The sequence below is a fragment of the Convolutriloba macropyga genome, chromosome 4 (assembly GCF_964194025.1).
Source record: "Convolutriloba macropyga chromosome 4, txConMacr16.3, whole genome shotgun sequence".
Lineage (NCBI taxonomy): Eukaryota > Metazoa > Xenacoelomorpha > Acoela > Convolutidae > Convolutriloba > Convolutriloba macropyga.
Genome location: NC_134471.1, coordinates 46,826,183 through 46,851,286, shown reverse-complemented (window position 1 = coordinate 46,851,286; position 25,104 = coordinate 46,826,183). Strand labels below are relative to the sequence as shown.

The following is a 25,104-nucleotide window of genomic DNA, read 5'->3' as shown; positions in this document are numbered from 1 at the left end:
TGTTCAAAATTTGTTACTGCATTTCCGATATCATCCATAAACTGGGTACAATTTCCTGAAGCTAGGTATGGGTCCAAGTAATGTCTAATAAATGAGCTAAATCCAGTTACTGATTTATTCAATCCTTGGGCAAGACATTTATAAGCATAAGTTCTCGAAGCAAAGTTAAATGCTAGCAGTTGCACTGATACATCGTCTGCCATTTGCACGCAGTGATATGCTTGAGAACAGTCAAGTTTTGTGAACAGTTTCTTCCCGGCAAAGTAGTTTATTGAGTCACTCATGTTTGAAATCGGGAAATTCGTATTCACTGAATCGTTTTTCAACAAATGGTTTACTTTTCTCAAGTCAATTAATAGTCTAAGTCTTCCTGAGTTCTTTCGTTGTGCAAAAAGGGGACTACTATATCTTGATTGGGACAAAGTTGTTATCAATCCGTAGTAATGCATTAATGCTAGTTCTCCTTGTAGCTCATTTCTTAGATGGACAGGCGTTGGAGGTCCTTGTTCATAAATTGGTATACTTCTTTCTGGACGTCAAATCCGACGTCAAATCTGTGTTTTGCAAAAATGTCACTGAATTCAACTAGTAGTTCACCTACTAGTGCTTTTTGCTCATCATTGAAGGCAGATTTTTCCCACGGAAACTTGCTCAAAAAGGTGATTTTATCCTGACGATTACCCTTTGGATCTAATTTCTCCATTTCTTGAGGTTTCAGCAATTGCTCAAAAATTTCTTTGCAAGGGCGTCAAATTTGTCGGATCAGGGCACGTTTCAGGCGTTGGGAACCACAATTTTTCATATTCTGGAGCTTGCTTTGCTGGTTGAGCTTTTCTTTTTGGGGTATCTGTGACTTGAATTAGTTGATTTATTTCTGTTAAATAATTTTCACTCATTTTTGCGACTTTATTAACTGTGGGTCTTCTTCTAACAACTTTTCAGCTTGGTCTGATGTTAAGAATGAGAATTTGGCTATTTCTTCGCCTTTATTTATAGTAATTGGGTGGTCAGGAACGTTCAGGACATAGATGTAAAGATTATTATTTTCAGCAACTTTACTTAAAGAGGACATTAATATTACTTCGCCGTCTTTTTCAAAGATTTCGTTTGGAATTATTACTCCACAAATGTCAGTGAATGATTCTAGTTTGTCGTAAAGCTTGCATTCTAAAACTGCTTGTTGATTTGGTTGTAAGACTTGCTTTTTCTGTATATAAACTCCGAATTTTTTACGTTTTACTACTCTTCTGGGTTGCTTCTCTGGCTTTATTTCATTTATTTGCAGAGTTTGATTAGGGAATTTAAAGTAACTTTGTCATGGGCAGAGGCTAACTTTATGTTTAACGAAGAATGGGTTTCCTAATATTACAGGAGTTGTGACAATTAGAACAAGGAAATCTTCTGTGAATGTTTGTGTGCCCAATTTATATGTAACTTTATTTGCTTTGTCAATTTTAACTATATTTCCGTTTTCCATTTTGACATTATGTAGATCAGGCTTTTCTATTTCTGTTATTGAATTGATATTTGTATTAATAAGTTCCTTCTAAAACTCGCGGCTTATCAAGTTTGCAAATGCTCCTGTATCAATTAGTGCGTGTCTTTCTAATTCTCAATTAAATTTAACTTTAACATAGGATAATGTTCTACCTAAAAGTGGGACAATGCTGAATAATTGTTGAACATGTGCTACTGGCTTTTGTGTGGGTTGAGGTACTTGTGTTGAGGGTTGCACAGGATTATTCACTTTACCTTTATTATTATTACTTTTGCGTTTTCTACGCTTTTTGTTACTTTTATTATAAACTGATTCTATTACTTTATCTAAACTAGGACTGGACGTGCTTTCGTTATAATAATTAACAGAGTTTTTATAATTTTTAATTTGTTTTTTAAAGTTTGGTGGCTTTATTAGTTTTTTGTTGATTAAGTGGATAATTCATACCTCTCATAGTTCTATTCTGAGGAATACTTGCACGATTAAACTGATTTGCTTGTTGACTACCATATCGGTTTTGTGCTGGTACTGGGCTATCATAAACTATTCCCTGTCGAAGAAGGTTTGCAGGGGTATTCTTAGTAGGGAACCGATAAATTGGTCTATTAAGATAAGCTGGGTGAACAAATGGGGGGGCTATCTGAAGGTTCAGTCCAACAATTCCGAGTTTGTGGCTGTTCATTAGGATGATATGGTCTAGGAGGGTTAAATTGTGGTCTAAACTCTCGGTAATTATTAGCACGGGGGGCGTACTGTTGCTGGGGCCAATAGTTTTGCTGAAATTTACAATAATTGGGCTGATAGAGGATAATTTGGTCGATAATTTTGATATTGAGGGCGGAAATTTTGTCTAACTTTGTCTGCAGACTTGTTGAGGGTAATGTGGTGTAAAAATGTTTACTGGGCTTTGTTGTGGTGGCTCATTTTTAGATGCTACTTTCTGTTCAAGTTTCTGCTCAAGTTCTTTTTGATTATTTGAAATAACAGTTATTGCTTTTAGCATTTTATCTGTGTTTGATTCGGTTATTTCATTAAATCCATCATCAAAGTACTCTTCTCTGTTACAGATCTCCTTTATTGCAATCTGTTGGCTAGCTAAGATGCATAATTGATCGATTGTATCTGTGTCTGGCCTTTCTAAGAGCTTAGGCTTAGGCCAATTCGGCATGGACTTAATAAAGAAGCGCTTTATTTGCTCGTTTTTCCGATTTTCTGACATCTGAAGGGCAGAATCTCTTGCTGCTGTCTCTTTCAAATCTACGAGCTTAAGCATCACCTCCTCCTGCTGCCGCTACTACTATTTCAGGTGCTGGATATGCTTCATTTGCTTCTCTTCTCAACTTTACTAAGAAATTTTTCACTGTCTGTTTTGGATTAAACTTTTGGTTCTCCAACTTTATTATTCTGATCTCTCTCAAGTCGTCTTGTCTGAATCTGTTTCTTAGAGCTGTTATGCTGTCTTCAAAGACTAGTCTGGTAGCCTCTGGTAGGGTTAGAAAGTATCCTAAAGCATCTCCTTTTAAATGTAATTGCAAAAAGTTCGCTTGTTGCGCGGCTGCGATTGCTGCAACTCCGATTGCACCTGTTATTAGTTGTTCAAACTCGTTAAAATTGTCCGTTTCTGATCCAGAGAAGGGTGTGACGTTGATTTGCGCGTGTGCCATTTTGCTTTTTACCCGCTTAGATTATATGCTTATCGTTCAATCAGTCTTATTTTCGTTCTAAAGTATTAAATAGCTCACTTAACTTAACTTAATGGAGATTAAGGGATTTTAAGAGAAGAAAACAGTTAAATGAATAGCACAAGAATATCAGGAAAGAAACTACTGAAACCATTCGTTCAGGAAATAATAAAGATGGGCTGCTTATAAGCCTATTCTTAAAGCTCCGGTCGAATCGTCAGACTTATATCGTTGAAGCCGTATGGGCCGCCGAAGTCTCACCTCTAAAGAGTTCCCCTTAGTCTAGGAAAATTCGTGGGGACCACGACCGCACAGGCCTTGTGGAAGCTGCACTCAGATAGACAACAGCATAATGACCAAAGTCACTGTTTGATTCATTAACCTCCGGAGCTGGGTGGGGAAATTAAATATAATTGTTTTATTATTTTGTTTAAATTTTTGTTTTGCCCTCTTTTAGTTAATATTTAAGTGATGGTTTCAGTAATTTAGCTTATTCTGATGTTATCTGATAATCAGTAATGATGTTGTCAAGGTTAATATCTCTGTCTGATTGAAGTTTGTTACGGATAAGGCCAAATTTGCGAGATTTCTGATTTAAAATTTTTGCTGTCCAATAAATTGCTACACGTTTGTCATCTTTATCTAGCACATAAATAACGATGGATTTATAAACTGAAGAGGAGAAAGCGGTTACTCTCTGAGCTTGTGTTTTGCTACGGTTTTGTGTGTAGTTGATGTTCTTTCCTTCAATATGTTCAACAAAATTGGGGGAAGCACGGCAATTATTAATAGCGGGGAGAATTTGTTCTTTATAAATTGACATCAATAAAGCACCAAAATTAATTTTACAAAATTATTTACTCACAATATCCTCATTTGCAAATACCCTGTGTTGTTTTTGTCCGTTGTGGCGGCTGTGGTTGAGTTTGTTTCAGTTATTGTCCACTCAAGCACTTTTGAATTGTTGTTGCAATTAGTCCACAAAGACACAAACACAGTTTCCACCTATTCTTTCCTTTGTTACTGCTTTCTGCATTATCATCTTGCTCGGAAAGGAGGTCCTGGAAGCTGGTCGGGATGATTGGAGGCTCTTAAGGTAATGGAGAAAAAGCGAAAAAGGAAAATGTCGGGAGAAAGAAGGAAAAAGTCGAATTTATCAAAGAATTAATCAGAGTTTCGGTTCGTTAAACTGGAAAACAGTTAATAACTCCTGTCACCATGCTACGCACTGATTTTTAGAGTTATGAATATACGGTGTTATTGAGGTAAATTTGAGAGATAAATTGGAATAATTATTGTCATTTTCAAGGACTTATTTTGATGTTTCACAGTGCGATTTTCAGCGGATATATTTTTAATGTAATTAGCTAGTACCAGCCTTTTACTGAGCGGTTCGGATGCATGATATATCCACTTCTTTTCCTTGGTTTTTTAGGGTTTTGTTTGTTGCAATTTCTACTCTAATAAAGTCTGTCAAACTTAGAAGTTTTCAAGAGAATTTCCAGTTTAATCTTTAATTATTACAGCAAAGAAATAATCAATAATTATTAGCAAGAAGTTCGCAAGTTATATCAAGTTTTCAAAGATGTCAATCAACTGATTGTCAGGCTGGTTCTCCGGTGTTCTGGTGGTCGTAAGTTCCACAGGGCTGTGCCATGAGTTGTATTGGTCCTTCACAAATAATTACTGATCTACAAGTTGGGCAATTTCCGGCTTTTGTACGTCTCTTGGTGTTTGTTAAGTACATATACAAGTTCCGTATTAGCACCTACTTTCTCAGAATAATTACTTCACCAAGTTTATAGTTTCTCATGAAGTCATTTACTAATTATGCGAATTTATTTATCTTCAAGAAACTCAAAAAGTAAATATTGAGGCTTTTAGGCACTTGATATGTTTATCAATAAACTGTCAATCTGCGGTTGTTTTTCATAAACATAAACATATTAGGGGTTACAAGCCTAGATGAAAATACTGGCTATATATGCCCTTGAAACTAAATGAATATTATAGCAATTATTTGTGGATATTTTAAGGAATATCATCACGTAACTATGAGTGACGAAATAGGGGCGTGACACCTATTTCACAGCATTTCCCGAATTTTTGCTATTATGATCATCTTGCGTACATTTTATCTTCGATGATTTAGATAATTTGCCGCCTCTTATTATACTAAACTGTTACAGGAACAAAACACGCAACTAAAAGGGGGAATTGTCGCTAATATTATTTAGACCAATTCAAACTATCGGATTTTGACCTCGCGGTCTTTAATAATACCCAATAACTAGAAATCAAGCATGTCATATGTAACACTGCAGAAAAAAAACACAACCCTAGTTAACTTTGCCTCCCAAAACGCAAATTGAAATGAATTAGGATAGAGGATTTGGATACCTAGCTAAGTTCTCTTTGAGCAACTGATTGCTCCTCTCAAGGCGTTCACATTCTGTACTTTTCAGTCTCAGTTTATCTTTCACTGCATCCACTTTACTCTGCCACTTTTTGGCCTCCTCGTTGACTGCACGTGCCAACTTCACTCCAGGCTCCTGACTCGCCTAAAACAACACAACTAGCCATTCCGTTACTCTTTCTATCTATTCCAGAGACAGACAGACAGACAGTCACAGGCAACACTGGGTACCGGAGCGGAAGAGATCTGTTTATTCTGACGAAAAATCAAAACTCGTTCACTCTCACGCGATCAATTGGAATCACAAATGAGGTCATAAGAGATTAGCTGAGGGCATTAGAGTTATTCTGGCTCCTAAATAGCGATGTACTTCTTCAATAAACTTACATGGAATAGATTGGCATTGGCATCCCCTGCCCCAGAGTGGTGGTCTTTCTCTGGTTTGTTCTTCAACTCATACTCCCTCTTAGTCACCTCTTCCTTCAGGTGTGATATCTCTGTCTGGTAGTGCACCTCATCCTCCTTGCACTTCCGCACTATTCCTTTCAGTCTATCCACCTTCTGTTTGGAATCACTTAACTGGTCCTAAAAAAATGCCCCCTATCAATAAGTTGACAGAACAAAAAAAACTATTTTATTCTCTAGTGGTTGTCGAAGTTAGCTTATGAATTATAGGATACATAACAAACCTCTTATTCATTGAACTAGTTACTCTTCCATCACATTACTCTATAGAATCGGCTAAATTAGATACAAAATCTTGTTATATCACAAATATACCTTATTTTCACTGGCCTCTTTCATAATTATAGTGTGACTCACCTGTAGATCCTTGGTCTGTTTCTCCACAATGTGCTGTACATTGAGTGTCTCCTGATTAGCCTTGGCTCTGTCCTTCACACTCTCTGCTGCACTTCTCACCATCTCACTCCTCACATCCCCCAATGCCTTGCTCAGTGCCTACACACACACACACTTTCTGCTATTTCAGTAAATGGGTATTAGGTTATTAGTACAAACGAAAACTAGCAAAATTCTCCCCCTATTCTCCCTTGCTATGATACGTCACTCATTTACACCATTGATTTATACCAGAGTAATGGTACTGGTCAGCACTTGACTGTGGAGTAGATTTAGTATGTTACATGATTTATACCACATGTGTTGCAAACAAATGTCCATCCTACTCGAGAACAATTTATTGTTATTATTATTATTATAAAATAACTATAGAGGACACAAAGCGGGTCAATTTGACTCCAAAAAACTGCCCAGATACAAACCACAATTCTAATTTACAACTAGAGGAAAAAGGGTTTGTGCACATAGGTTTGTCCAAATTCGAATTGCCATCAAAATAATGAAGTTCTGCTTCTTCATTAGTTTCGGTGATCCACACACTTTGGGCCTACGAAGGCTCAAAGAGAGCCACACAGAGACTTAATGCCCTCGGTCTTCACCAGTTCATCCCGTTTCTCAGGATAAAAAGTCAAAACGCTGAAGGGAGTGAACGAATATTCTGGAAAAAATTATCAAAACGGTCAGGCAAAAATGTTGCAGTAAAAAGATACACGATTACAGAAATTGCTTCAAACTTCGTTCGAGAGCAATCAAGAATAAAGTGTTGAAGTAAGTATATAGATTTTCGAAACAGAACCTGCAAGTTTCATCAGCTAATTAAACAAGGAGGCTCAGTAATGTGCGTTCACATATAATGTTCCGATCCCGCTTATCCAGATTTTGGCTGAATTGTCTTCCAAAATAGGCAGAAAAAGTTAATCATCTCAAAAATAATTGTTGTATGAATAAAAAATTGCTTTTAACTCGAACCATTTAACGAATTAAACAATGCCGTTGCAGAAAACACAAAGTAAAAAAAAAGTTCGTTTTCTTGAAAACAAATAATTGCAAACAATACAAACGATTAGATATCAAATGAAATCTTTAAATATTTTTGTGTGCATTCATACCGCAATATGAATACCCCGAGACTTGTCATTATCCATAAAATATTGTACCTCTACAAAAATAAACGACATATTCAGAAGAAAAATTCCATTGAATTGCGAGAAAAAGGCGTGAAGCCATCAAAATCTAATCCAATCCAACGGAGATACAATCTACTGCGCCTTCTTTAAACAACAACGAGATATGTGACCTCTGCATACTGAGACTAGGTAGCAGGTATAAAAAAGAAAAAAGGAAAAGTTAGAAAAAACATTTGTAATTTTCGAAAACAATCAATTTCAAAGACCTAAGAACATTAGCTAGCAAATGAAAATAAAAAGACATGTTGTTTTAATTCTCAAGAAAGCCATCAAGACCCGTCATTATTCAGAATATGTCAATAGTTTCAAGAACGAAATATAGTCAAAAATTAATATTTTGAGAAAAACCGTTATCAAAGTCATTAAAGTAATAGGCAGAGCACTGACAACCTTAGATGCCTACAATAGTGCCTTTAATAGCACCAATAATTTGCTGTGCGACCTGTAGTTAATGAGACTAGGTAACAAGTAGACAAAAAACAGCAGAATGCAAAATTAAAAAAAAAACATTGTACATTTAAAACAATTGATTCCAAAGCCATGATAAACTTTAGCTGTCAACTGAAATCAGCAAAGTGGTTGCTTTTTTCTTCGACGGGAAGCAGCTAAGAACAATAATTATCCAGAATTGATTATTCGACTACAAAGAGAACGAAAGACAAGGACAAAAATTAAAATATCCTTTTGCGAAAAACCGGTATTGATGCCGTTAAAACATTAAACGATGCAAAAACGTTCTTTATATTCAATTAAGCCTTTCTTCAACGCTAAGAATTGGATATGCAACCTGTAATTATTGAGACTAGCTAAGAAGTAGACAAAAAACAGCAAACTGAAAATTAAAAAAAAATACGTTTATACATTTTTCTTAAAACAATTGATTTCAAAGTCATGAAAACTTTAGCTACCAAATGAAATCAGTACACAGGTTCCTTTGTTCATCCATGGGAAAGCCGTCAAGGCCTATAATTATCCAGAATATGTCAAACGAAATTGGTGGAAAAAACGAAATTGAAAAAATCTTAAATTCCACACTGGAAGGGCTTTCTAATGATACTACTAACAACCCTCTACAATGAATATATCGATCGGCAAAAAATTGACGGAACAAAAAACCATTTCAATATAGAGTTCCTGCCCCACTAAAGTGGGTCGGAACAAAAAGCACCATTTTGTCTGCTGATAATCCATTTTGCAGAAAAATTATGTGTTCAAAAACCACAGCTTAGTTTTTGATTGAAAGTCGGAACTAGGTGATATATTCCTCCAATTTACATCCTATAACTAATAAAAAGACAGAAACCTTCGAAAACGGTGTTCATTTTGTATAATACAATTACATGGGTGCATCCAAAAAACTAATAAAAAATAGCAGTAGCAAGGAAAGTTCATAATCGATTAATAGTGTTATAATAAAATTTCTGGTCCAAATTTAATATTTTCAATCATGTTTCAGAATAGCAAAAGTTTTGAATCGTATTATGCCAAACGCGCAAAACTAAAGCATACAATCTGAAGCATGAGAATCACCTGATTAAAAAATTACAAACAAAAGTCTTTATAAAAGCATTTTGAGCATTGAAACAAATTTTGTCATTTTTCCAAAGATACTCGCGATTGCGAAAAAAAAGAGATCAAGAAATTGATGACCTCACTTGAACAAAGTTACCAGAGATCCAATTTGCTTTTTCTTAAAATTGTCCCTATGACGGTAAGATTGGAATAAGATATTGGCTTCAGCTAACAGCATCTTTAGAGAAAACGCAACCGAATATATTTCGTATGCAGCAACCAGAGTGATGGATTCTTGCTGCATATTTGATCCAACTACAAACACAGCAACTCTTTAGAACATCCAGATCGACTAAACCAAAAAACATATTTCAATTTAACTAACTGTCAGCTCCTCAACTTGTAACAAATCGCGCACAAAAGGCCTTTAAACGACTCTGAAATTTTTCTTGTAATTGATAGCTTATCTTAATTGTCATCTTCAGTGGAAAGATTAGTACTAGAAAAAAAAGATTTAGCCAAGCAATTTATTGCGTCCAAATGACCAAGCTTTTCGAGGAAGTCTTCAATTTCCTCTTCTAACTTTAATGACATTACATTTGAAATCTTTGCTGACGAAATCTGTCAAAGCTTAATTTAAGGAGAAAAAAAGAAGAATGAAACCTGCCTAAAAAGACTTCTCAAAACTTCCTCAAAAAAGAGGATAATTAACAGGAAAAACAGGATAAAACAATTTTCAGTTCGAAAAATTATTTTTATATAATCGCAGACAAATTGTCGGAAAAAACCGCCGTTGACCCCAATCACCGGCATTGTGATTGAAACAGAAAATTAACGACAATTTTTCTCAAGTGTTCTAATTTCTTCATCAGTTCCATTAGATTAGATAAATATGATGAATTCAGTCTCTAAACTTGAGGACAATAAGCAAGATAAAAACACCTGTTAGCAGTATACTCAAAGGAATTTTAATAACTAAATACACTAAGAGTTTAACCATTAAGAGAAACATTAAGTCTTAGAGACGGCCCTTTATTGGTTGATCCAGTTTATGATTTCTCTTTTAGACCTTGAACGTATTCGCGTCAATTTGCTGAATTAAATCTAAATTCCATTCAGTTAACACATGAGTGAGTTAAGTCAAACGTGAAAGTTGCGTGAAATCAAATGTGAAAGTTGCGACTTATATGAAACAAAAATTGCGATCAAAAAGTAAAACAAATTATCGCTGTAAGAATTCCGGAAACAGAATTCCAGAATTTCGTCCATAAACCAGACACTCAATCTAAAGACATAACAATAGAAAAAGTAGCCGAAAAAATTATTGCATCATATAAAATGATTCACATTAAAACCTTCTTTCGTGCACTTAGTATCATTCAATGATTGAATAAATAGTAGGCAAAGTCGTAATAGGCAAAAAAATTCTCTCCTTTTGAGAAAGAGGAAAACTGCAAGAAATTGACAAAATGGTTAACGTTTTCTAACTCCTTTCAACGCCAAAAGTGTAAAAAACACACGTAAGTGAAAATTCCCCGAAGCAAATGGTGTGTATTGAGTTCAAAATAATTGAAAACAAAAATTCCTGAAACCGCCAAAAAATATGAAAAATTGAAAAACCTCCAAAATTGAAAAACTGGTTTAGTTTTTTTACCAAAGATTTTCAAAATGCAGTGAACTTCAGTCAGAATATTATTACTAAAGCCTATTCAAACTTTTAAGGCAGAAAACAGAAGTTAAACCAAATAAAGGAACTGATTGAAAAAAATCCACACGTTAACAAACATTTTCGCTCGCTTACAGAGCAAATTTTTTTCACAAATCGATTTCTCGCTCTCTCGAAACCAGCGTATGAACAATGAACAAAAACACACTCTTTTCCCTTCTCCAATTTTGCACGCGTTTCACTTCCTGCATCAACTCCACTCCAGAGAATTTTTTATTTAAAAAAGGACGTCTCCAATAGTCATCTTCGAGCCGTAAAAAGGAGAGCGCCAAAATAATAAACTTTAAAAGGCTGATGGAGGCTATTAAAGAGGAGCAATCAGCGTTATAAGTCAGTGGAGATAAAGTTAGCATTACAAATATCGGTTACCGCAAGTCATTTCAAGTGAACAAAGATTAAGATTCGAACAGTGCGAACGACCTTTATATGGAAAAGATTTTCGGGCATGAAATTAACCTCACGTTTTCTTTCGAACGTGCTGAAAAGGCGAGCAGTATCTGAAGAAAACTAGCTATAGTACGAGACCAGAATCATAAATCACCAAGTTCATCTACATTTTGATAAATTTTGACAGTGAAAATGTCCAAAGTGAAGACTTCGGTTGAAAATTTCCACAATTTCGAACGGCGAACTTCCAGATAATACGTATAATACAATCGTTTCCAGATAATACGTACAAAATAACGCTCAGCATTATTTCAATCAAATTTTTCTGATCAATAATCAGTCGAAACTTTCTGACATCCTGTCTTTTTTTGCGACAAGAAAATTAAAAATATAATCAAATCCTTACACATACTTGCAACAAAAAAGAAATAAAGAATTTTAAGATTTTAACATTAATTTACAACCTGGCAGAATAAGATTTAAATCCATTTGCATGCATATTTTACCTTTCTAAAAAGAAAAAATCTGATGAGTGGAAATTTTTCAGGTTGAGATCAAGTAATTGTTTAAATGCTCCTAAAACAGTTTCCATTTCTTGATCACCGAAGAGTTTGCGGAATTTCATTTCAGGTTTACGCTCATCGACGAACAACAGAAAAATTTCCGAACCAAATTTTGCTTTCATATTTCAGTTAATTTTGCTTGAAGTTTAAATTTTCCATCGATTTGTATCAATTCGGGTTACACAACAATTACACAACAACAGTACCAAAACTGGAACCAGCCTAGAAGCTCTTTAACAAGAAGATAATTAATCATAAAACATTTTAAAAACCGACCACAAAGTTTAAATTTGCAACACTTTATTTCGGAATAAGTGCTATTGAGATGACCTCAAAAATTTGAAAAAGAATATACTAGGACAAAAGCACAAAAATGGTCCGGCAGCAATATTGCACAGAAAGATATACAATAATTACTTCAAACTTCGTTCGAGAGCAATTAATTAAATGTTAACCGAAACGATTTCAAAGCGATGTTAAAGGGACCAGGGCAAGCTGATCACTAGTTTGGTTTTGATAGCTTCATATCACGTCCCACGATCCGCTAAGGCATGGCTTTGGCCCGAAATGCTTGTTGAATTGCATTATTGTTTGCTTAAAAATTATCGCGCTCCAATTTGTTTCTGGTAAATAATAAAATCCAAAACGGCACCACTTCCTTGTGATTGGTTCAGAATTTTTGCGCTCAATTAATTTAGTTAAAAAGATCTTCGGATTCGCTTCGAGATTTATCGGGTGAAAAGTTGAGCAACTTTTTGACACTCTCATAATCGGCACAGTTATACGCCGGCAATGTTGTACGTCACCATCAATTACTATGTAAAACACGCCCGATGAATTTTGAGATATTTTTTGCCAGCCTCCCCCCAGACCAGTATGCGCTTTGCGTTCCTCAAACTTGGAACTCACTTTCTCATATAAGTGTGGAACACCGTGGCATGCATGTGGAGTGAGTGAGGCTAAGCGGAAGAACAAGAAAATGTACGGCACAAATCGTCAAATGATAGACAGCTACATGTGCGAATGGCTGTAGCGAATGTATGTTAAGAACTCAAACTAGATCAGTTTGAAACTATCTAGCAGCATATATGCAAGCACACCGATATTGCTTTGTCTAATGTCTAGATGAAACATAAACGACTAACGCCGGAAGAATTGCTCTCGAACGACTAGTGGGAGCTCTAATCAATTCCGACCTAACCTACTTCAATGGGGGCTTCAAATAACCTCGTTTGAGTTGAATATATACCACTATTATGAAAAGGACACCAATTTCGGTGCACTTATCATTTGACTGTTAGTATTCAATTGCCGTCAAATGAGTTCAGCTGCTTCAAATTGTGAATGAGAGAGAACTTTAGATCACGCAAAACGCAGAATGTCGAGGGCGTAGAAGTCACTCGAAAAAGTCAAAAAACGGTCAAGCGAAAACTTTGCATAAAAACATAGCCGGTAGAATACCGGAAACGACTCGAAGCGTCGTGCATTAGATCTCTAACCCAACCTTACCGAAATCAGAACATCAAAACGAGAACATATGAACCATCCGAAAGGTAGAAACATCAGAAACGAGAAACATGAGGACAAGCATCAGAACGAGAAAAAAAACAAAAAAAGTAGCCCAATAAAACAATAAAATATTTAAGAAAATGCGGACACAATTTTTCAGTAGAATATCGGAAACGACTCGAGGCGTCGTGCAATAAAATCGTTAACCTAAATTTACCAAAATTAAAATATCAAAAAAGATGAGACCACAAAAATTGTTAATCTAATAAACTGGAAGTGTTTCAAAAATTGCAGACAATTTTTTCAAGTAAGGGGTTGGAGGGAGTGGGTTAGGTGGCAGGAGGGTGGTTGATTGGTGGTGGTGGGGGGGGGGTTGAGGGTACCTGGTGGGGGGGGGGGGTTAGGTTGTGCGGGGGGGGGGGGGAGTTCAAGTCGAGAACAAACTTGTGCCAGCTAAAAAAAACCTGTAGAATACCAATACTCCTCTTCCAGTCGTCAAAGGACACGTTTACAATAATTGCTTTTCTTCGAGAGCAATTAACCTGTGAGTGCAAATACGGGCATTAGGGTGCTATTTTCTAATTGAGCGTGCCTTTTAAATGGTTCCTTCAATGAGTCACATTACGTGGCGAAAAATAGGTTATAAAGTTTGTACTTGTATTTCGCGGCGAGGATTAGGACGCTTTTGCGAACACGGGTTGCTAATTTCCCTTCCATTTTGCCGGTTTCTGCTAAAGTAGCTATTTTCCGCAATATTGTTCCACTTTCATGTATTAACATAGTAAAAACGAGCACGAAATACACGCATCGGGCATATCTGCCCGTGACGATTTGGGCATACCTCTGCGTCGCAATGCAGAGGATGCTTGGATAAATGGGAGGAAATAAAAGTTGCAGTTACTGCTGACAGTTACTCATTGGTTCTCACATCTTGAAAAGGTTGGCAAGGGACCACAATTAAATTAAATGTAATTACTAAATTGATTGGATTTATTCATCAACTATATACAAAAGTGAGCGAGGTAAACAAACATCAAGGCGATAGAGCGTAGACTGGAGACCCTCTCTCGTCAACAATATCCATCAAACATTGTCAACAGAACAGTTCATAAAGCAGAGACATGATCAGAATTTAGCAATTTCTCAAATTAGTCATTCCATTATCTTCACCATAGATTACGTGACTCTGATGAGGCGACTGAAAAATTCTGATAGTAATCGATTACCACCTGCCGATTCGACATGTTTGCTAGAACTTCCAAGAACCTCTGCAGAATCACGTAACCATGAAGAGAGATTTTGAAGATTAACTTCTGGCATTATAGGACATTCTGGTAATGCTACTCTTTGGTACTTTAAAAATTGCTCCTGTCAGTTTCAATTGAACAGCTTCCCATTAATCTTATAAAAGTGTGTTCAAATTCCGCTGATTTTTGATTTTTCACAGCCAAGTGAACTCAAACTTTCGAGAACACGTCGTTTCTCATTGTGGTTATCAATGAACTTCTCGGTTCCTAAAAGTTGCCAATTTGTTGCAATTCTTCCTGAATAGCAATATTTAATTGTTTGTGCATTGGCCTGTCTCTGCATCATAATGTTGAATAGCGGGACAACAGCGGGGGTTACACGTTACATTGTTACTAATTAGCAAATTGATTCTCATGATAGAAATCAAACAATTTAAAGATGTACAAAACTACTTTCTACAAACTTAAGGACAACTTAAATCAAATTACGAACAATGATCAAAATACTCTTATTTATGGCACAAGGGTTCTGTAGTTGCGCAGCAACACACCAAATGTCAACTCCATCCTTTCCAGATCATGATAGTCCGGGCTTTCAGACCAGGCTAAGCTCATGCTTACACATCGCATAATGTTCTCTTCACTCATTGAGTTTGTCGCTTGATTTGCGATCACTTCTTCAAGCAGTCCAAACAGCACAACCAAAGTCGCTTTTCGACTCTCATCCAGACACTCTCTCAAATAGTTCTTGATAGTTGGCTCATCGTATTTCTCTAGCTTCATAATACTGTACATTAAAATTGGAGTGGGCAACTGCTGCAGAAACTGTTTGAGCAAACCAGCTACGTCGTGGGCATTCGTTCTTTCGGGAAAAGTGAAACTTTCAGGTGACACACTGTATTTCTTCGCCAGTGTTTTCTGAGTGCCTCCAGAGCCTGACACCCGGAACAACCCGGTCACTTCAGAAGTGGCCTTTGTTCTTCTGAGGTACTCCGCAGCTTCCACGAAGAGGTAAGGCACTCCGTTCTGATTGAGTGAGACTTGAGAGAATTCTTTTCCAAACTCAGACCACGAGTGTCGATCAGTATCGTAGCTTTTGATAGACATCGGGATGTGCATCAACTCCAAATTCACAACCGACTCCAGTTCTTTCAAATTCTTCACTAATCGCAACTTACGTTCGAATTTCTTACTAATGAAGCCTGTAGGCACAATTCTGATCATTGTGTGTAAATATTCAACATAGAAAAAACATCATAGAACTGTTTCGTTAATTACACGGTGACAAGCCATTAAAAAAAAACAGAAAACATACCCGGCAGATTGCCGGAAAATAGCCGCCGTTGATTCCAATAAGCATGATTGGGATTGAAATAACAGAAGATATTGAAAAAAAAAGAATTTTGTGCAAAAACATTTTTTTAAGTCCGATTTATTTTGATGGCATTTCGTAGTTGAACATACTTCTATTTCTTAGAGAGAGGCTACAGGGGCTACTATCAATAACAATAAGCATTAGAGATGGTAAATAAGACTTATAGGAACGACGTTCAAATAGCGGGCATCTAAAATTGGGCTTTATGGGTTTATCCCGTTTCTATTTTTATACTGACTCTGTTCATTTTGAATTGCTTTGCTGAGCAGCTGATGTTCAAATTCTCTTTTAGCAGAATGAGAGAAGAGAGAAACTAGCCTAGAGAAGTCAAAAAGATTTCACGCAAAATGTTGAAAAGGCGGCAAAATGAGGTAAAGCGAAACTTTTTTTATTCGACGAAGTAAAAAAACATAGCAGGACAAGCCCTGACGTACAATTCAAAGAATTTTCATTGACTAAACAGGAAAACTAGACCTAGAATGGTTTATGAGTGAATTCAGAAAACCAATTTTAAAAAAATGAGATCAAAAAAACAAAAAAAACAGAAAATCAATATCAAAATGCCGCATGTGAACAGAAAAACCCCCAGCGAGAAATGAAAATTTAATTCAAATAAAAACTAGGCCTAGAATGAGCTGTGAATGGATTGGGAAAACCATTTAGAAAAAAATCCAATTCAAAAAATCGAAAAAACAGTAAAAATCAGAGTGAAATTGCCGCATGTGAACAAAAAAACCACTACCGAGAAACCGAATTTTTGTTCAAACACCGTTTTCTCACTCTACTTTAAAATTAGAGCGAAAAAAAATTCACCTCGCAAAACCACTCGCTTTTTCGCTCCATTTCCTGTTTCGGCGTGACCAAAATCAATATTCCAATTTGACTTCAAAAATCATGAAAATATGTGAACAGATCTTAAAAAAAACCATAGCAGGACAAGTCCTGACGTACAATTCAAAGAATTTTTATTAACTAAACAGAAAAACTAGACCTAGAATGGACCATGAGTGAATTGAGAAAACCATTTTAAAAAAATCAGATCTAAAAATAAGAAAAAAAAAACAAAAAATCAATGTCAAAATGCCGCATGTGAAAAAAAAGCACTAGCGAGAAATGAAAATTTAATTCAAACAAAAAACCAGGCCTAGAATGAGCTGTGAATGGATTGGGAAAACAATTTAGAAAAAAATCCGATCCAAAAAATCGAAAAAACAGTAAAAATCAGAGTGAATTTGCCGCATGTGAACAAAAAACCACTACCGAGAAACCGAACTTTTGTTCAAACACCATTTTCGCACTCTACTTTAAAATTAGAGCGAAAAAAATTCACGCCGGAAAACCATTCGCTTTTTCGCTCCATTTCCTGTTTCGGCGTGACCAAAATCACTACTCCAATTTGACTTCAAAAATCATGAAAATGTGTGAACAGATCTTAAAAAAAAAGACAGCGCCCCAATACAATTCAAATTCTTTGAATTGTAAAAAATAGGAGCGCTATAATAGCCAGCTGAGAAGATGAGGGCGGCTATTAATAACAATAAGCATTAGAGATGGTAAATAAAACTTATAGGAACGACGTTTAAATAGCGGGCATCTAAAATTGGGCTTTATGGGTTTATCCCGTTTCTATTTCTGACATCCATTTTTGTACTAACTCTGTTCATTTTGAATTGCTTTGCTGAGCAACTGATGTTCAAAATCACTTTTAGCAGAATGAGAGAAGAGAGAAACTAGCCTGGAGAAGTCAAAAAGATTTCACGCAAAATGTTGAAAAGGCGGCAAAATGAGGTAAAGCGAAACATTTTTTTATTCGACGAAGTAAAAAAAAATAGGAGCGCTATTTTAGCCGGCTGAGAAGATGAGGGCGGCTATTAAACATATACTGTTAAGATCATACCCAGCCAATAGCCGCCAATGATTGAGAGTTCAACCCCCTACCTCCGCGAAGCTGTCTGAAAGAACTGTCTGAAATGTGGGGAATAATAAGAAAAAGGACAGCTGAGAACAGGCCGAAGCCGCCTAATGATGTTCCGCTGCGATTACGCAGGAACCAAAATTATTATTATTGATTCCCACAAAAGAATAAGATACCGGCAGATTGCCGGAACATAGCCGACGTTGATTCCCAAAACCACGATTGGGATTGAAAGAAGATAAAACAAAAATATAGATGGCAGATTGCCAGAAAATAGCCGCAATAGATTCGTAGATCGGCAGTCTAAAAAAACAGTAAATAAGACAGACCAAAAAAATTCGTCTTTTCATTGAAGGCTGATCTGTTATATTTTGATTAAAAATCTGTATAAGTTATTGCTGCCTCTATTAGCTGATCTCAAATAAACTTCATTTAGAGTGACACACACCCATTTGACCTTATCTCTTTGACTTAAAGTAAATAAAAGTCAATTTCAAATTGAGGAAGTCATTTTTGAGAGAGGTAAGTCAAGTGTGACCAAAAATTTAATCACGCGCATAAAAAAACTCGCTCCACTAAGAGCGAAAAATGACGTCACACATGCAATTCAGTTGAAATTGCATGAACGAATGAACAAAAAGTGGCTCTGACGTCATATGGTCGTAACAAAAATCATGACGACGAAATAAAAAAACCAAGAGAAGGCCAATATTAGCCCCAGCTATCGCTGTGCGGCTATTAAAAAAAGATTTTTGAAGAAAAATAATTTTAAAGTGCTAACTATTTTGAGGTCATTTTGTAGTTGAACATACTCCTGTTTCATAGTGAGACGATACAGGAGCTAGTATAAATACCAATTAGCATTAGAGATGGTAACTAAGACTTATACGAACCAAGTTCGAGAAACGGGCATCTAAAAGTGGGATCTATGGTTTTAGCCACGCCGAAACAGGAAACGCAATTTCTAATTTCGTTTTCTGATACTCACTGTGTTCATTTTGAATTGCTTTGCTGAGCAACTGTCTACACTTTTAGCAGAATGAGGGAAGAGTGAAACTAGCCTAGAGAAGTCAAAATGATTTCACGCAAAAAATTGAACAAGCTGTGAACTAAGGTAAAGCAAAACAAACTTTATTCGACGAGGTAAAAAAAACTTAGCAGGACAAGTCCTGACGTACAATTCAAAGAATTTTCATTGAATAAACAAAAAATTAGACCTAGAATGGACTATGAGTGAATTGGGAAAAACATTTCTAAAAAATCAGATCCATAAACAAAAAAAAACAGAAAATCAATGTCAAAATGCCACTAGCGCGAATAAAAACCCACTCGCGAGAAATGTACATTTGATTCTAACAAAAACACTAGGCCTAGAATGAACTATGAATGAGTTGGGAAAACTATTTAGAAAAAAATCCGATCCAAAAAATTGAAAACACAGTAAAAACTAAAGTGAAATTGCCGCATGTGAACAAAAAACAACTCACAAGATAATGAAATTTGTTTCAAACAAAAAACTAGGCATAGAATGAATGGATTGGAAAACAATGAATGGATTGGAAAAACCATTTAGAAAAAAAAACCCGATCCAAAAAGAAACAAAAAACAGTAAAAATAAAAGTGAAATTGCCGCCTGTGAACAAAAAAACCATCAGCGAGAAAGCCAATTTTTGTTCAAACACCGTTTTTGCTCTCTACTTTAAAATTAGAGCTATAAAATTTCACGCCGCAAAACCACTCGATTTTTCGCTACGTTTCCTGTTTCGGCGTGGCCAAAATTACTACTCCAATCTGACTTCAAAATCATGAAAATGAGTGAACAGATCTTAAATGAACTGTAAAATAGGAGCGCTATAATAGATGGCTGAGAAGCTGAGGTGGCTATTAATAATTGAAATAATTTGATTGTTGTGAAAAACATGCGAGGTATTTTAATTGAAATTCGTAGTTAGACATACTCCTGTTTCTTAACGAGAAGATACAGGGATTACTATCAATACCAATGAACATTAGACCTGCTAACCAAGAAAAGCGTCAATTTAAAAAACTTCCCATAAAAGTAGTAGGTCAACTCGTGGGGCGGCACTTAACTCCTATACACGTGCACATACTCTGGCAGAAGCCAAACAGCATCATATACAAAATTAAGATAACTTCAGAGGAAAGATAACGGATATACAAGTCATGATTTGAATAGAATTAATGAACAAGGGGGCTCGGTAATGTGCGTACGCACATAATGTTCTCACCCCGCTCATCCACATTCTTAACTTAATTGAATACCAAATGATGAAGAGATGAAGAGATTTGAACTTTCAAAAACATACATATCGTTCAACAAACCACTTATGGAATAAAATAATTTTAGAGGGCCGATGAAACTTGTTGTTAATAGGACTACTAGAGAAGACAATAACAAAATCAAATAACAAACATAGCCGACTAAACGTCAGAAGAATTGCTCTTGAACGACTAGTGGGAGCTCTAATCAATTGCAGCCTGCTTCAGTCGGGGGGGGGGGGAACTTAAATGGGACTAAGAACTTCTATCGTGGGCTTCAAATAACCACATTAGAGGTTAACATATACCACTATTAAGATTTCATTTGACTTTTAGTATTAAATTGCCGCCAATTGAGATCAGCTGCTTGAAATTGTGATTAAGAGAGAATTTTAGATCACGCGAAATGCAAGAAGTCAAGGGCGTAGAAGTCACTCGAAAAGTCAAAATTGTCAAGCGAAAATTTTGCATAAAAAAGGCACACACGTTTACAATAATTGCTATGAACTACGTTCAAGAGCAATTAAACATTAATTAACTTATGCTCGATACCAAAACTCGACGTCTATACTGCAAAATATCATAAAAAATCAAACTCGCATCAGATAAAACCTAAACAAGCATTAAAATGTTCAATTGCGCAATATTTCAAATCACGTATAAGTGAAAGCTTAATGAACAAAGAACTCGCTCCGCTAAGATTGAAAAATGACGCAAGCAATTAGTCGAAGTTGCATGAATGAATGAACAAAAAGCAGATGAAGTGATCGTGACGTTATATGGTGGTAACAAAAATCTTGCCATCAAATAATAGCCCTAGCTACCGCTTTGCGGCTATTAAAGACTTCAATTTTTTGGTCGCATTTCACAACAATATGCCTGTGAACTATAGGCATCTATTCGATTTCTCATTGATGCAGTAAACAAACCAGCGCCAAAATGCCCTACAAGACTAAAAACAGCATACGCTAAAAGCCTCCAATTTAGTTTAAAACTCGTTATAATTTTAATAAAAACTTCAGAACGATTACGAAGCCACCTTAATATTATTGCTATAATACTAAGGACTATAATAATAATGAACTGCTGAGAAAGTCACATAAGAACAGAAAATTTTGCTCGTTTAGAGAACATTTTTTTCACACCTCAAATTTTCGACAATAGCGGTATGAATAAAAAGCCAGGTTCTTTTCTCTCCTCAGAAAATTTGCTCAGAAGCCAAACCACTACAAATTTTTGATATTTCCTGTTTCAAATTACTCCTTAATCCGAAAAAAGACGCTCCACCAATACTCTTCTTCAGTCATAAAAACGCCACAAAAATAGCCAGCTGAGAATATGAGGGGGTCTAGCGAACAACGCACTACGTCGGGAGAGTTACTCTCAAACGACTGGCGAGCGCAATTGGCATCCTCAGTAGCAGGCAAGCTGGGGCCCAAAAATCGGCCCCACAAACCATATTTTTTGTCTTCTTAGCAGCTTGGCTTTACCTGTTTATAACATTTTTGAGGATGAAAAACCAAATGTTCAGACCGAAAACTATCAGGAGAAAAGTAAGTAGGACGAAAATCGCAGAAAATAGCTGGCCGATTGCCAGCAAATAGCCGCAATAGCTTCGTAGACCTTCAAAAAAACATTTAAAAAAACGCAGACGAAAAAAAATAGTCTTTTCATTGAAGGCTGAGATGTAATATTTTGATTGAAAATCTGTATAGGTTATTGATGCTTCTATTAGCTGCTCTCAAATAACCTCAATTTAGACTGGCACACATTCACTTGACCTTATCTCAAGTCATTTTTGAGAGTGAGATAAGTCAAGTGTGACCAAAAATTTAATCACGCGAATGAACAAAAAAACTCGCTCCATTAAAAACGGAAAATGACGTCACGCACGCATGTCAGTTAAATTGCTTTAAAGAATGAACAAAAAGCAGATTTGAAGTGGTTGTGACGTCATATGGCCGTAACAAAATTCTTGACGATGAAAAAAAACATAGCAGGACAAGTCCTGATACACATTTAAAAAAATTTTCATTGACTAAACAAAAAACTAGACCTAGAGCGGACTGCGAGTGAACTGGGAAAACAAATTCTAAAAAAATCATGAAAAAACTTTAAAAAAAAACAGAAAATCAACGTCAAAATGCCGCACGTGAACAACAACACCAGCGAGAAATTGAAACTTAGTTCAAACAAAAACTAGTCCTAGAATGAACTATGAATGGATTGAGGAAACCATTTAGAAAAAAATTCTATCCAAAAAATCGAAAAAAAAAACAGTAAAATCAAAGTGAAATTGCGTGCGGCATGTGAACAAAAAACCACTAGCGAGAAAGCGATTTTTTGTGCAAACACCGTTTTTTCACTCTACTTTAAAATTAGAGTGAAAAAAATTCACGCCGCAAAACCACTCGCTTTTTCGCTTCACTTCCTGTTTCGGCGTGACCAAAATCACCACTTCAATTTGACTTCCAAAATCATGAAAATGTGTGAACAATTCTTAAGACAGCGCCCCAATACAATTCAAATTCTATGAATTGTAAAAATTCTTCGAATTGTAAAAAACCAAGAGAAGGCCAATAATAGCCCCAGCTATCGCTGTGCGGCTATTAAAAAAGACCAACAATACTAATGTAATTATTGCAGACTTCGTTTGAGAGCAATTACTCATTGACTGAAAGATTGACATGCACAAACTGAACGCACTGTTTGGACAACCTCAAAGAAATTTTCAGCAAATTCGTACACAAATTTTCCTAGTGGAGAATCGTGTCAAATTCATTTTCAGGTTGATCTAGTCTAGTCAGAAGTGTGCCTTTAAATGCGCCATAGAGCAGCATCATAGCCCTGCTGGGGTGTACCACGTAGAGTGTCTTGATGTTCTTCTTGTACTTGCGGTCGAATTCCCCGTATGCTTTCCTGAGCACTGCAAAAGAAGCGAGTGAGGAGAGAGTGGCATTGTAGTTGAAGTAGATGGCATCGTACTCATTCTCCACAAGCACATCCAACGTGTCTCTAAACAACACAACACAACATTCAATTTTCACACAATACAACACATCAAACCCCTCCCCCCACGCACACACACCTTAGACAATCGTAGTGATTATATCAAGATCACAGCCACATCAGTTCTCCAGCATAAGCGGGATCCCCACAATCCGTTTTTCAAAATAAGTTTTCAGATCTTTTTCATCTTCTGATTTACGATAACCCGCTCAATCGATTTTTAAAGATTTTTAAATTTCATCTGTTGGTTTCTATCTCTTTCAGGTGTCCGATTGATTTGCAACACTTGATTTTCAATTTTTAATGTATATTCACATCAATTGTCAATCAATTTTTACGTATTTGGAAAAAAAATTCAAGCCGGTCTGGTCATTGCTACAAAACAAATATACTTAAAATGTTTCATGCCCTTCAACGACGGCTTCATACAGACTGAATTGATATAACATGAAAAAACGGATCAAGATAATAACTTACTTGATGTAAGATATGACGTCTTTCTCGATGCTCGTTTTGATCACAGGCAGCCTACATCCGTACACTACTACGAGAGGTCTATCGTAGTGGTTGCGTGCAAGTACCTCCAAAAACTGCAGCTTCACAAACTGAGGATACTTTTCAACTCCCATATCTTGTGCCATTGTGCATGTTTCTAAGAAGGTCTTGGTTCGAGCACGCGGAGGCGAATGGCTTCCCGAATCCTCGTCATATCCAGAAGTATCTAATCGGCTTGTTGATTTGGACCTCTCAGATCTTGTGAAGTCCTCATTTCGATGTGGAGAAGTTGTGCTGGAGTTTGTAGAATGAGAGGAATCGAAGGGATCCGAAGCAGGACTTTGCCCAATTCCGCCATCGCCAAGATGAGACATAATTATTATAACTGGACACGATCTATTACTCGAAATATTTCTATTTAGATTAATATAACCGTGTTCTATATGTATGTGCACAAATTACATCAGATAAAACTTGATGTTTGAGCTGATACAACTCATTACTAGTTAGGGGTACATTTTTAAAGTTAGAGTGGTCAAAGAGACACGCTTGTGGTGTTTCACTATAAATTGTCAACAATCATTGACGTCTGAAACAATAGAATATCGATTACGTGCCGTATGAGTAGCCACAGGAACACATTTAACCGATGTTGATCTATACAATCTCATGACTAGATCTGTTAGCATATCAAATTTATCTATTATTACATTTTGTAACACTTTGGCGACAGCTAACATTAGAGATAAAGTTTAAAATAAAACCAGAGGCCGGCCACAACATGTCACTGCATCAATTAAGAAACATAATTTATAACATAAGCTATAAAAAACAAATTAATGCCAACCAGCTATATATAACGTGACACAATGAAGCAGAAGTATCACTTTCATAGTTGAGTGAAACCAACTTGGCACAGATGGCAGCTAAAAGCATTTCATATACTACCAATTATTACAATTTAGTCAATGATTGCAGATACCAAAAACTTTAATAAAGAATAATTGCAATAAAAGTAAATTTAAACAAACCAGTCAAAAAATAACTGATCAAAAAATATGAATTCGACTTACAAAACAAAGGAGTGATTTTAAATGGACTGAACTTTTGAAGCAACAACGCATTAAGGCATTAAATAAGAGGGTTACAAAGAAAATATTTCAAAAACTGATTAAAACGTAACTGGCAGCTTGCCAACATCAGCTATCATCATTTTCTAGTCCTGAAATGCAAAATATCAAGGAAAAAACGGAAGCTCTAACAATGCTGAGCTCAGATTTCAACAATGAGGCTCGCTTATCATGGTTTTTGATTCACGAGTGCCGACCTTCCAATTAATCTGATGATCAGAGAGATAACGTCAGTAGTATCGTATATATACAGGAAGATCGGGGGGGGGGGGGGGAGATCCTTTGGAGATCCGTTCGGCAGAGGGGGATCAC

The 25,104-nt window shown here is 36.1% G+C and overlaps 2 protein-coding genes across 2 annotated transcripts in view; both read right to left on the bottom strand.

Moving 5' to 3' along the window:
• Positions 1-25,104, bottom strand: part of LOC142337706 (centrosomal protein of 290 kDa-like) — a 270,490-nt gene that overhangs the window by 19,316 nt on the left and 226,070 nt on the right. Inside the window, exons 34-36 of the mRNA XM_075387155.1 lie at positions 6,419-6,556; positions 5,984-6,181; positions 5,581-5,741 (exon numbers count right to left, since the gene is read on the bottom strand). Of these exons, the coding sequence (XP_075243270.1) occupies positions 5,581-5,741; positions 5,984-6,181; positions 6,419-6,556 (497 nt within the window). The remainder of the gene's footprint in view (positions 1-5,580; positions 5,742-5,983; positions 6,182-6,418; positions 6,557-25,104) is intronic.
• Positions 14,286-24,729, bottom strand: LOC142337707 (rho GTPase-activating protein 1-like). The gene is made up of 3 exons (XM_075387156.1): positions 23,645-24,729; positions 22,974-23,173; positions 14,286-15,790 (listed from the first exon to the last, which is right to left on the bottom strand). The coding sequence occupies exons 1-3, from the start codon at positions 24,034-24,036 to the stop codon at positions 15,102-15,104; spliced, it is 1,281 nt and encodes a 426-aa protein (XP_075243271.1). The 5' UTR covers positions 24,037-24,729; the 3' UTR covers positions 14,286-15,101.